The sequence below is a fragment of the Pundamilia nyererei genome, unplaced genomic scaffold (genome assembly GCF_000239375.1).
Source record: "Pundamilia nyererei isolate P.nyererei 1_Seehausen unplaced genomic scaffold, PunNye1.0 scaffold00056, whole genome shotgun sequence".
Taxonomy (NCBI): domain Eukaryota; kingdom Metazoa; phylum Chordata; class Actinopteri; order Cichliformes; family Cichlidae; genus Pundamilia; species Pundamilia nyererei.
In genome coordinates, this window is record NW_005187457.1 from 1,376,774 (window position 1) to 1,388,903 (window position 12,130).

General features: G+C 41.6%; 1 protein-coding gene across 1 annotated transcript in view; it reads left to right on the top strand.

The window, feature by feature from the left end:
- The first annotated feature begins 2 nt into the window (after window positions 1-2).
- fgf22 (fibroblast growth factor 22) overlaps window positions 3-12,130 on the top strand; it is a 27,966-nt gene continuing 15,838 nt past the window's right edge. Inside the window, exon 1 of the mRNA XM_005734030.1 lies at window positions 3-956. Coding sequence (XP_005734087.1) covers window positions 581-956 — 376 coding nt within the window. The 5' untranslated portion in view covers window positions 3-580. The remainder of the gene's footprint in view (window positions 957-12,130) is intronic.

A 12,130-nucleotide genomic window follows, 5' to 3' on the forward strand; every position in this document is an offset into this window, starting at 1 on the left:
CACACACAAACACACACACACACACACACACTAGAAGTAGTCAACTCTTTCTCTGCCACGGGTCAGCAATTCAGACAGGCAACTTGTTCCTACCCAGCTGGAAACAGCAGAGCATTGCAAGGTGCACGCACACATGCTTAAACTGGCACAGAAACACACTTGTACATTTACACTCACTCATTCAAACACACGTATGTGAATCCTCATAGAGCCCAGGACTTTAATTATGGACCAGTGAAGAAGACTTCAGTCAAAGGAGGAGACGACAAACAAGCAAGGAGCAGCATCAAGGAGGAACTTCAAAAAACTGGATTTGTTAAATTTTGACACTTTGCTAAAGGAGGAGAGAAAAAGAATTAAAAAAAAAACACAACTGAAGATGACAACTGGAGGAACTCTGGCAAAACTGATTCTGTAGGAAGGAAGGCCCGCTTTCAGCCCAAAGTGGAGACCGGCTGTGACATCCAGAGGATTTGCTGTAAGTGCCGCTTCCCTTCCTTCTCTCCCTCCACAGGGACTTCTCCTGATCATCAGCATGCCTACAGCTTGCACAAGGTGCACCTTGGGAGTCTGACCCACCATGTGCAGATGGACGGCGTCCGCAGTTCATTTCTGTCCTGAAGCTGCCCTCAGCACCACCGCTACAACTGCAGCCTCTGCTGGTCCACATTTCCCCCTGCCTAGTGCAGCCTCACTCTGCCTGGCATGCTTCACCGTGCTCTTGGTCACCGCTGGTACTGTCACGGGGGCCTGTCCTCCTCGAGTAGGGCATGAACCCCTTCAGGTGCTCGCAAGCGGAATCAACTGTTCATGGACACTGGAAAGGCACACGCGCAGTTATAATCACTTAGAGGGTGACGTCCGACTTCGGCGACTTTACTCTGCCAACAAGTTCTTCCTCTGCATTGACAAAACCGGCAAGGTGGACGGCACTCGACGTAAAAACTACGCTGACAGTAAGTAAAGTGAGAAAAAGTTGCATATCTGAAATTTGTGTCAGAGGGAGGATGCCCTGTGACGTTTTCGGATTTATTTTTATGGCTGAACTTTCTTATCTGTTCACTTTTACAGCTGTTTATGGGGATATCCCTTAGTCATATCACTGCTGAGCAATTTGTGTTGCGTTGTTTAGAGCAGGGCGGAAGCGTTGCTAGGTAGGAAGGGAATAACCTAGAGATGGTTTAGACCCCTCGTGGGACAGCAGGCACTGAGGAAAGACAAAGTGGTCTTGGAAAAAAAAAAGTTTCCCTTTCACTGGGAATTAACCTGTCAAAACTGTGGTGAAAGTGCATCAGTCATACTGAAACACATTTCTGAAACACTTTTTTCCAACACAGACCAATTTGTAATCTTCACAGTTCATCTGCTCTGTTGGTAAATGGTAAATGGACTGGTCCTTATATAGCGCTTTTCTACTCTATCTGAGCACTCAAAGCGCTTTATTGTGATTTTATATGGCTTTCTGTGGGTGTGCATGCAAGTAGGAATTTCATGTAAAATTCTCTAGCAGTGTGGCTTTGCCCCGAAACCCACATTATGTCTGACGAGTTAAACAAGATAAACTCAACTGGACGGGCATATTCAGACAGATCTGTGTCGTTCAGTTTGTAATCTGTCGGACAATCTATGCTTTGTGGACACTTGAGAAAACCTTGTTCATGCAGTGATGGTTTCTTAACCACCATTACTTGACCAGGTCAGATGAACTGATTCTGGTCATGATCTGACCTTCCTCTCCATTAGTCACTGGCTGACTGACTTATTGGACAGCTCTTAGAGACATTTTTGCCTTTGACTGTAATATTTATGTGTTTGGTTCTTAATGCCTTTTTATACAAGGGGGTGAGTCAGAGTTTTTCCATACAGCTACTGGGGGAGAACAGCTGCTGCGTCCAGCTAACAAGCCAGTCAGTCTGTTGCCACCATTTCAGTGATCTCCAAGCGGCAGACTGGATGACATTTGTTAACCTGTCGGGATTAGTCACCTGGCAGAACCTTTAAAAGCCACACACACTGGTATAAATTCAAATTGAGATGAATTATTACTGTGTTAAATTTGGACCCGTGGGCATATCCAAGTTGGGACATTATTCTTTCACATTAGTGGTAATAAATGTCAGCTACCATAACAAAATACTACTCCCAAACTTTGCTTGTATTTGACAGTTTGACAGAAGTCATGCCGAAGGACTGAAAGACATTTGGCAAAAAGAAGAAATTGACATTTAAAATGTCTTAAAACAGCAAAATTGATTGTGAAATGTATGCTTTTTTACTTTTTGCCAATTGGGTCATTTACTCTTAGGAGGCTGTAGTAGCCATTAATGAAAAAGTACAGTCCCCTTAGATGTAATGTCCTCATACACTTTAGCCATCATCCTCTCATTTCCTTTGGTGGAAAGAACGGTTCTTTCGGCACTCACACAGAATGAGGGTGTGTTCTGCACCCTGAGCTGAGCACCGTGCCAAACCAGCGGTCATGTAGGCTTTGCCTTAGATTTAACAAAATGAACCTTGTGGTCAGCCTGTGGTTGCAACTCACACTGGGACAGATCTGGTTTAAGACCATTTTGAGATCTCCTTTTCTGTTTAAGAGCACTGTTACTCTTGCAGAGACCTTGAAATTAAACTGTAAGTGTCCTGAGCAAGAGAATTTCACTATGCTATAGACTGGAGGCAGAACAAGTCGAAAGTTATACATGGTAAATGACGTAAATCAGGTACTAGACATGAAAGACAATGCATTAGTAATCTTTTTTTAAGATTTCTAATAAATTGAGATATATTTTTTCCATCTGATTTAAAAATAGTGTAATATATATGATGTAGCTTGTGGGAATCTACTTGCAAAAACACATAGATCCTTACAGAGACCAATACCGAGAGACCCAGTACTAATTCTGCCTTTAATATACTTGTGTAACCTATAGCGTTTCCTAGTGCTAGTCTTAGCCCCATCCTCCACCTGCTCCGCACTCTGTCCTCTGGTTTGCCCTTACACTCTTGTCGACACAGCTCTGCTGCCCCGACAGCTTTGCCTGCTACACCCAAGCAGCGTCCCTCACCTCCGCCTCACCAACCTCAGTTTTTCCAGCCCCAGCTCACAACTCTCAGGTGCAAAAACAGTTGGAATTAGTCAACAGACTCGCTGCTAATTGAGGCTGGAAAATATTGTATCAATCCCAGTGGAGTAGGGGCATGGAACAGCTGAGGGAAGGGGCAAGTGGGAGACATGCAAACTTAAAGGGCTCGAGGATTTAAAGGATGAGACAGCTGGACGGGGCTGAAGGGAGATAAAGAATACAAAACACGTATGTGGCAAATAAACCTGTTTTTATTTTACAGACTTCAGTTTTAATTCATGATGAACGACTTATGAGTGTGACATAAAGAGCCTAAAGTCAATTATCAAGTCATTAAAACAGCCTTGTAGTTGAAGGACAGTTTTAATTCTCTTTTTGTACGACTATGTAGAAGCAGACTAAACAGCCTGAATATATATCAGTTATGAGCCCCCCCCAAAAAAATAAAATCAAAATCAAAAAGAATTATTTCATGTGAGTATGAGTGTGGAAATACACAGAAAAATCACACTAAAACAAAAACAGCAGACTCCATCCACAAAATTTCCTCAAGTTTTTTTTTTTTCAGTCAGGGAAGTTGTAAATTATCGGCTATATTTGTTAATCAAACTAGAGACAAATCAAGATAAATTATCTTGCTATGATCTGAGTACATCCTGTCAACCTACATGCTCCAATTATAGTTCCACATATAATAAAAAAAGATTATAAGTGTTACTAAAAATAACTTGTTGAAACAGCCGCACGAAGAGTCAAAGTGCAGTCCTTTGAGAGACCAGAAGGGAGGGTGACAACATGTTTTTCTTTTGAACTATGGTAAAGCAGAAAATGATCTAGAGGGAAAAACACACCCAAGTGTTTACAAAAGCTTCAGAGGCAGGTACACATCATATCCTGTCATGGGCTACTGATCGTAGCCTGCTAATTAGACTGTCCTGAAGCACAACAGCTGCGCAGACACACCCGGCAACTGGTTTGTGATCAATTACAATAGTTATAGGCGCCTAGTGTAGAAGAGTATTAATACAGCATATGCAATTATTAAAGTCCAGTTTAATTAACAAATGAAGGCTACTTGTAATTGTAATTGTCAAGTCTGTGATCTATTTACAAAATCTTTTTTGCAAAGCCACCCTGTGTATATTTTATTGCATGTTTTAATTTTTTCCTCATATTTTAAATAGATGGACTAAATGTGTGTGGCTACAATCATCAAACACTTGGTCGGCCTCCAGTAGCATCAGCCAGTTCATAAAGTGACACCGCTACAACTGCAAAAAGTCACTGTGGCCAGACTAGCTTAATTTTGCCTCTATAGCCTCTCAGCTCTCGCAGCCGGGGTGTGATGTATTTACTAAATTTCCCTTGGTGTGCAACATGTTACTGTTTGATGTGAAAGTTTTCCAAGTTCATGGGTGTATTTGACTTGGAGCAAAACCATGGGGTGAAAACCTTCCACCCAACTGAAATATGTTGTGGAAATTATTAAAAGTTTTCATACACAGGGGAAACTGTCACTCACAAAAGAGAGACTGACTTGAATTTTAAAATCATAAAAGGACAAGACAAGTGTGGCGGACAGTCTTGCAAAGACAATATATTTGTTTTTTTGTTTTTTTAAGATGGACAATGTCAAAAAAGGATGTGGAGTAGGAGCAAAAAAATTTAATCTTTAATTTTTAACTGTAAAACTCAATTTATTGCATTTTACAGAGAAGTAGTTTGTGAAACAACATTTGTTTTTATTTACATTGTCATGCACGTCTTAGCACAGATATTTTCACATACACAAATTTTAATTGTTTAAGTCTCACTTGTATATAGTCATGTGCTATACTGCTACTCATTTGTGACATACTAAAGCCCTAGTTGACTACGCATGCATAGCGCTTTAAAGCAAAACAAAGCATCAGGCAATTAAAAAATACCAATGTTCATCATCGACCCACGTTTTATTTTGGGGACAATGTCACTAAACAACAGATTTTACAAAATGTCTGTTCTGTGCTGTCTGCCATTTTAAAGGTGGAAAGAGGGTTATTCTACCCTGGCCTTTTTTTTTAACCTCACCATGACTCACCATTAATTCTGCTATAGCTCAGACGGGGATGTGTGACTGGATCAACAGCACCAAGGCTGGAGGGGCCAAAGGGGGAAGCACCTGGCTGAAGGAAGTACTTTGGTGTTTTGAATTGGAAGAATACACATGTTAATGAGGCTAGGAGAAGGGCTGGGGCGTGCTCTGCTTAGTATTGAGGTGGAAATTAAAGGCTAGAAGAGTGCTGGAGCGCTTCCCGTTGCTCATTAGGCATTAAGGTTTCCTCTGGGTTGTCTCAACTGAGAAGGGATTCGTGGACATTTTGGATGCCAATAGGAGGGTAAAATCCCACGAATCATGCATTAACCCCCCAGTCTTCACTGTAAAGGCACGGCCACAGCTTGTCTGAGAAAAAAAAATGAAATCAGTACTTAAATTGTGGTTTGTGTTATTAAGAGACAAAAACCCCCCACATAAAACATCACAGATACACGTTTATGTTTAACAGGCATGTTAAAATCCTTCATACAAATTTACAGACTATCACTGTCCTGGGAACATTGGAGGACAAGAGTGTCAGTGTCAGGCTAATTAGCAGAGCATCCCTGGTTTCTGCCACATGGGTTTGATGTCTTGAATGGGCCCTAGAAATGTAGCAATTAGTAGCTAACAACCTTTAGTAGTCTGGCTCCAGCTCCTCTCTGGGGTTTACGGGGTTCATCAGCAGGTTTATAGAGTCTGACTTTGGCACTGACAACCGAGTCCTTTATAACATCGCACAGCTATGGACATCCTGTGGGTGTGAAGGTAACACAAAAGGGAAGACTTCACAGTTCCAGCAACCAACAGCTTGAACCTTGACACCATTGACTGAAGACGTGCTCCTTAAGTTTGTAAAAAGCAGAGAATGACTTGATAGCAAGATAGAAATACATCAATATCCAAATGGTTTTACCAGAAAAGTATTAAGGTCCATAGTAGACCAAGACTACCTATTCTATAAATATTAATTGGGCCATGGAGGATGAGTAGTTTTTGCATTACTTTTCATCCCCTTCGCATAAGGAGACTTGTTGCTTTCCAAAAGCTACACTATGATTTAGGTGCTTTAAACATCAGTGTAACGAGCAACAATTATTGCCAGTAGAGCAACGCAAATCTGAACATGTTCACAGCCAAGCTCTTCATTTTTAGAGTGAAAAATATGGCCTTTTCCTCAATGTGAGCACATTAGTGCTCTTATTACAGTAAGAGCTTTTTGTGGAAGGTGTAAAACATATTAATGAAATCAGCTGGGAACAGACGACTAGCTAGCCTTACTCATGCAGCACCACATGTTTGAAATCATTCACCAAAGGAAATATTCATGAAGGAGCAGCTGCCACTTACATCTCGAATCGTACACATGCACACACACGTGCACTGACGTAATCAGCCCACTGAGACAGAGGAAAGCGGTCTTGCCTCAACCTTAGATAGACCAAGACATTTTGACCCTTCCAATAAAGCCTCTCACCTCGCTGCTTGAACTGAGCCAGACATCATGTCTTGGACGCCGTTTAACCACTGGCCCAGGAATAAAGAAGCTGAAAGAGAACCCCTGCTGTAGATGGGGGAAAAAGAAACAACTTGGCATCCCTAAATACAGTCATGGCTGACTGGCTACAGCTACAAGAGCTTAAAGGTGTTTGAATTTAACCTAAAATCACTGGAAGAATTGCACTAGGAATGCAATGCACCTGTTACCCTTAAAGCATATATGCCTCTCTGTAAAGTTTTATCATAAGAGAGCGCAATAGGAGGCTATAAAACCAGAGGCTATTCTCTGAGGTGACTTTCAGGTGAATCTGGGGCTTCTCTACCATATAAGTTACAAGAACACGTGGAAGCTCTAGCGCGTGCAGATTTTAATCTCTCTCACAAACATAAACAGATCAACCAAAGCCTGCCTATCAGCCTGTGTGGCAAAATATTGACATGCTGTTAGGCAATTAAGTCATAACGTGTGTGATTTTGTGTACGACTGCAGAATGAAAATCACACACCTTGCGTCTACTACGGGCTAATCGCAGTTACATCAGTGCTAAGTTATTAGAAAGTCAACATTAATAATTCAACATTCTTTATCATGATGTTGTGCCGTGTTTTCTGGGCAATTTAAGATTATGTTAAGAAACTTTACGCCTGACTAAAAGTCTACAGTCAGGCAAAGAACTCTTAAAAATGTAATGCTCATTTAAATAAAATCAAACTGTTAAAACTGGCTTTGGATGGTGAATGTTAAGGGGATTACCAAATTTGGAACCAAATGTAGAAATGCATATAATATAACCTGCAGCTGGATTGGACCTTAAAGGAGAAAAATCTATAAAATCAAAAAAGTTTTACTGCATTTTAACGATATTTGGTTCAAAATAATGCAATAATATGTAAGATATGTTTAAAAAACTGAGGCAAAAAGGTTACCTTAGGGCTATTTTCACCATACTTACAATACAGCACATATTGAGGCAGTTGTTGTTGTTATTTGGCCCAAATAAAACTGAATTGAACTGAATTAGATTCAACTAGCTGGACTGAATAATTGTGTTTTAAGTTTGTTTCCTGAAAGTAGTAGCAGGATAATTAATGTAAATGTGAGAGACTAAAAACAGCAACTCTGGTTCAGTCTGTGCATTCCAACATCCTGAGACCATGCAGTCTTGTCTGAACTGCATTACAAACAACCCATACCTGCTTTTTATCTCTGAGGCCATTTCACTAAATGAACATGGGCAGGATGTGAATATCATGTCAGCTCCTTAAATGTGCGTGTACGTTCCCAACGCATGTGCCTGTGTTTATACGTGTGCCACTGCAGGAGCATGAAGTGGACCCTAAGCTGAAAAAGATGTGCGTTTCCGTTCCCTAATGGTTAATATGAACCAGACCTTACCTTGTACTCAGTTCAGACGCATGCATGTTTCTGTGTTTGCATGCACACTGACATGTGCGAGCTTGCGTGCACGTGGGTGTTTTTCTCATCTGAAAGGCCACGTCCTCATTAGAACACAGAAGGTGGTACAAAGCATTGCAGTGCTATAGCTGAAACAGCATAGTCAACATCATGCATCACACCGCTTTTCTATAGCTCTTGGATCTTTGCACCATCGTTCTTCTTGCCTTGTTATTTTAGACCTACTTTTAAAAAACAGGGACGAATGGGCTGAATTTTCAGAGCTCAATGTTTTTTTATTTTTTTGTTCTGCAGTTGTCCAAAGCTGAGCAAAAATATCCATATGCATGTGAAACTCAATACATATGAATGTCAGCCTGTACATATCGATAAAAGCATACTTTCACTATTCTTTTTTTGACTGCCGACCTTTCCAACCTGTCACCGTCTCTCTCCAGCTGTATCCATTTCCACCTTTCCTCCCCTGCAACGGATAGGATTGAGGTCAGGGCCCTTTGGCCAGTGGAGCAAGTGACAGCTCTGACAGGTTGCCTGATTTCACTCTTGTGCCTTTTGTCACCTCCTGTATGCCCATCTCATTTTAATAATATAAATATGGGGCAAGCTCAGGCCACAGAGAATATTCTGTGTCGTGGTGCTCAGTCACTGGAAACTCACTGCACACCTGAATTGCATATGCACATACCTAAAACTGGCAGTACTCTCCAAACTAAATCAGGTTTCTTTATTTTTTAGCCTACTACTGAACAAATACACTGGACTGGAAAACTGCAAAAACTATGTGGGATTTAAATGACAGTTATTTAAAAATAATACTGATAATATAGTACTGCCATATACACATGCCAGCCAACGATGTATCACGATTCGCGTTATCTTGGATTGATTGTTGAGATTAAAAAGGTTTCTCGGTTTTAAACTTTGTAAGTACTGTTATCATTTTATTAGACTTGCTGCAGCAGAGGACAAGACATTTGTTTCTGTCGTTAGTATGTGTTAAGCACCAAAAACATGCACTGGCCACTGGCCAGCGTTCAGTGGACCTGTTTAATCTCCCACTTTGCTTTTCTTTTAACATGATCAAGTTTCTGGTCCATCCTGAGAAGCTATTTTTGAAATTAGGAAGGCTTGCTTGATGGAGATTATTACTGTATTCAGTTGCACATTCAGGGTGCACAGTTCTTCTCATGGCCAGATGTGTATAAGTAGCCAAGTGTTCCCCCTTTATGAAGTATTGTGCATTCACAATGAAAAATACTATAAAAACTTCAGGATGTTTGTTTGTTTTTTATACTTTAATTAATTTCTAAGCTTCAAAAATGAAGAAATATACAGAAAAGGTCTTCTAATTGTATTTATTTCCTAGATTTTGAATTGAAATTGGGAAATTTGTTGTTACTGACTTCAACCTGGCATTAATATCGAATGCATGCATTTTTTGAATAAGTTTAAGCAATTAAGCTGCATTTATCATACCTGCCTGCACACACATTTTTAGCTCAGGGTTTTTATTTATTTTGTTGAAGAAACTTTTTCACTCAAATTCAAAGGTTAAATCTATTTGAAAGTGACTGCAGCTGCTTGGTTGGTTCCACTATCAGTGATCTTTATATATCTTTTTTCGCCAGAGCATCCTAAAGATGAGGCTAGAAACCAGCAAAAACAATGTCTTTCCCTGAGTATGCTTACACCCACTGAATCCAATCTGAACAACCAACCATATAAGACACAGATGCAATTCACCTGCTTAGTGTTATTTATTAAGTAGCAGGGTAGATGACCTCAGTTTAACGTGGATCCCGCCATCCCTGCTGCGCTCCTGGGGTATCTTAAAGTTCAGGAAAATTCAGAAGCTGTGAGTCACAAACCTCTGGCAGATCAGCTCATAACTATCTGTGAAGCCTTTGATAGTCTGCCGTCCGCTTGTTACGGATGTGATGCATGATTTGGAGGCAGTTTGCTCTCCCTGGTCTCCCTCCCTGATTAAAGAGAATGCCTCCTGGTCGGAGATTACAGCCACTTGGTACCACACAGGCACAGACGAACAGGAGTGCTGCACACTGTGGGCTTCGTTAACCTTTTTCACCTCTCCAATCCCTCAGTTTGACTACAGAAGGCCTCTACCCCCACTAACCTAAACCTTCCCAGTCGTCCTCTAGTATACCCTCTTCTGGATAGCTTGCCTCCCCATCTGCTCTTATAAATTTAGGGTTTGGTAGGGTCTGATTCGGCATCCTGGGGGTCCCTAATGAACTGATTGAAGTTCCATTACATACAATCAAAGCTTTGCTTGGCCAAGGAAGCTTGTGTTCAGTGATATAACAACCATGGATGACATGCTGACAGAACCTCTAGACACACTAATGACTCGGAAGTGTGTGGTAAAGAAGAGCCCAGTGTTTTATTAAGAGTAGAAGCAATGTTTATGAGGAGTGAAATTGTTCACATGCACACACATACAGCTGCCTCCCGTGACACACGCACAACGTATCCAGATGTGGATGGTGATTTTGGAGTATTGGATCAGTCTGTCTGGGGATAAATCAGACAGGCTAATCTGTCCTGTGAGGGGATGGAGGGTAATTGGTCACATTTGACCCCCCAACCTTGCGGACTGTGGGAACGCAGGCTTTATCTACCAGCGGTAATTGGCTAATGAAACACTTCCGCAGCTCTTCCACTAGATTGTCATCCACCGGTTGGGATAGGGTGAGGCATATGTGTGTATGTGTATGTGAGAGTGGCCGGCAAAAGAGGCCAAAAGGCATGTATGTGTGGGTGAGAGTGTGTGTCTGTGTGTAGTCTAGAGAAAATGGCAGGATGCGGAACTCCCTTTGGCCATCTCTACAACTTTATCAACAGAATCAGTCTCACGACGCCTGCAGCATTCTGATACATTGACAGACCACACATTAATGGTTGTGTGGTTGCCATTACAAGTTAAATTTAGTTTTCAAGTGGAAATAGTTAATGTTATTCAAATTCAATTTCAACTGATGCCAGGTCTTTTTGTAATGCACATACCAATTTGTGTTTGCAGCATACAGGTTATATCCTTTCTACCACGGTAGATCAGGTGAGTATCAACTAACCCACCGCGGTTCAAGTCATGTAGATTTTGCGTTTTGCAGTCATTTTGTGTGATCATTTATCTGGGCAAACTCATGCCCACATCAATTTAAAGATGGGAAACTCAACAGGGAAAGAGTGAGATGTGGGGGTAGAGGGTACTAAGAAAAAAAAGGCTAAAGTTACGGTCGTGAGACAATGTCTCTGAGGTCCCATCAAGTGAGCCATTCATAGATGCAGGTCTACCAGTTTGTGGAGCCAAGGAGACACTCCGATAGAGTGGGGCCCAGGGTGGCCTTGTCTTTTTGTCCCAAGCTGACCCCTGCACTCCTGCTTGGCCTCTACGCCCCTCACCTGGCCTGTCCCAGCGCACTGGTAAGAAGATACCTGTAATTTGCTCTAATGGCCTTTGAAAGACCTGACTAGGCTAATCCCTGGAGTACTTCTCCTAGCACAACCGTATGAAAAGGTGGGGGTAACTGGGCCGAGTGTGAGTCCTGAAAGAGGACCGGTCTCTGGATTGTGTGTGAGAGAATGTCACCCCTTGCGGCCGGGGCTGGGGCAGAGAGAGTGTGGGAGTCAGCTTTCAGCAGATCACCACCATGCGGCTTGTTCACAGGCTCCAAAAACCTGCGCACTGGCTTGCACAGAGGTAGATCGGCTCGGCTTTACACCTCCCTCAGTAGCCAGTGTGACAGGGAGGTAGAGTGGCCTGAAAACCTGCCTGAACACAACAACATCAGGTTATACACAACTTTGAAAGAATGCACTTCAAATAATTTTGGAATTTTCTCTGTAACCTGCTCTTATGTTTGTCGTCGTGGATGAAATCAGCAAAATTAGCAATATACACAAACTGATTCATTTATTGCTGCAGGGCTGTGAAAAGCTAAGAAAAAAGCAATAACAACAATAATAATGATAATAAGAATAATAGGAATAGAAGTTCAATTCAATTCAATTTTATTTATATAGTGCCAAATC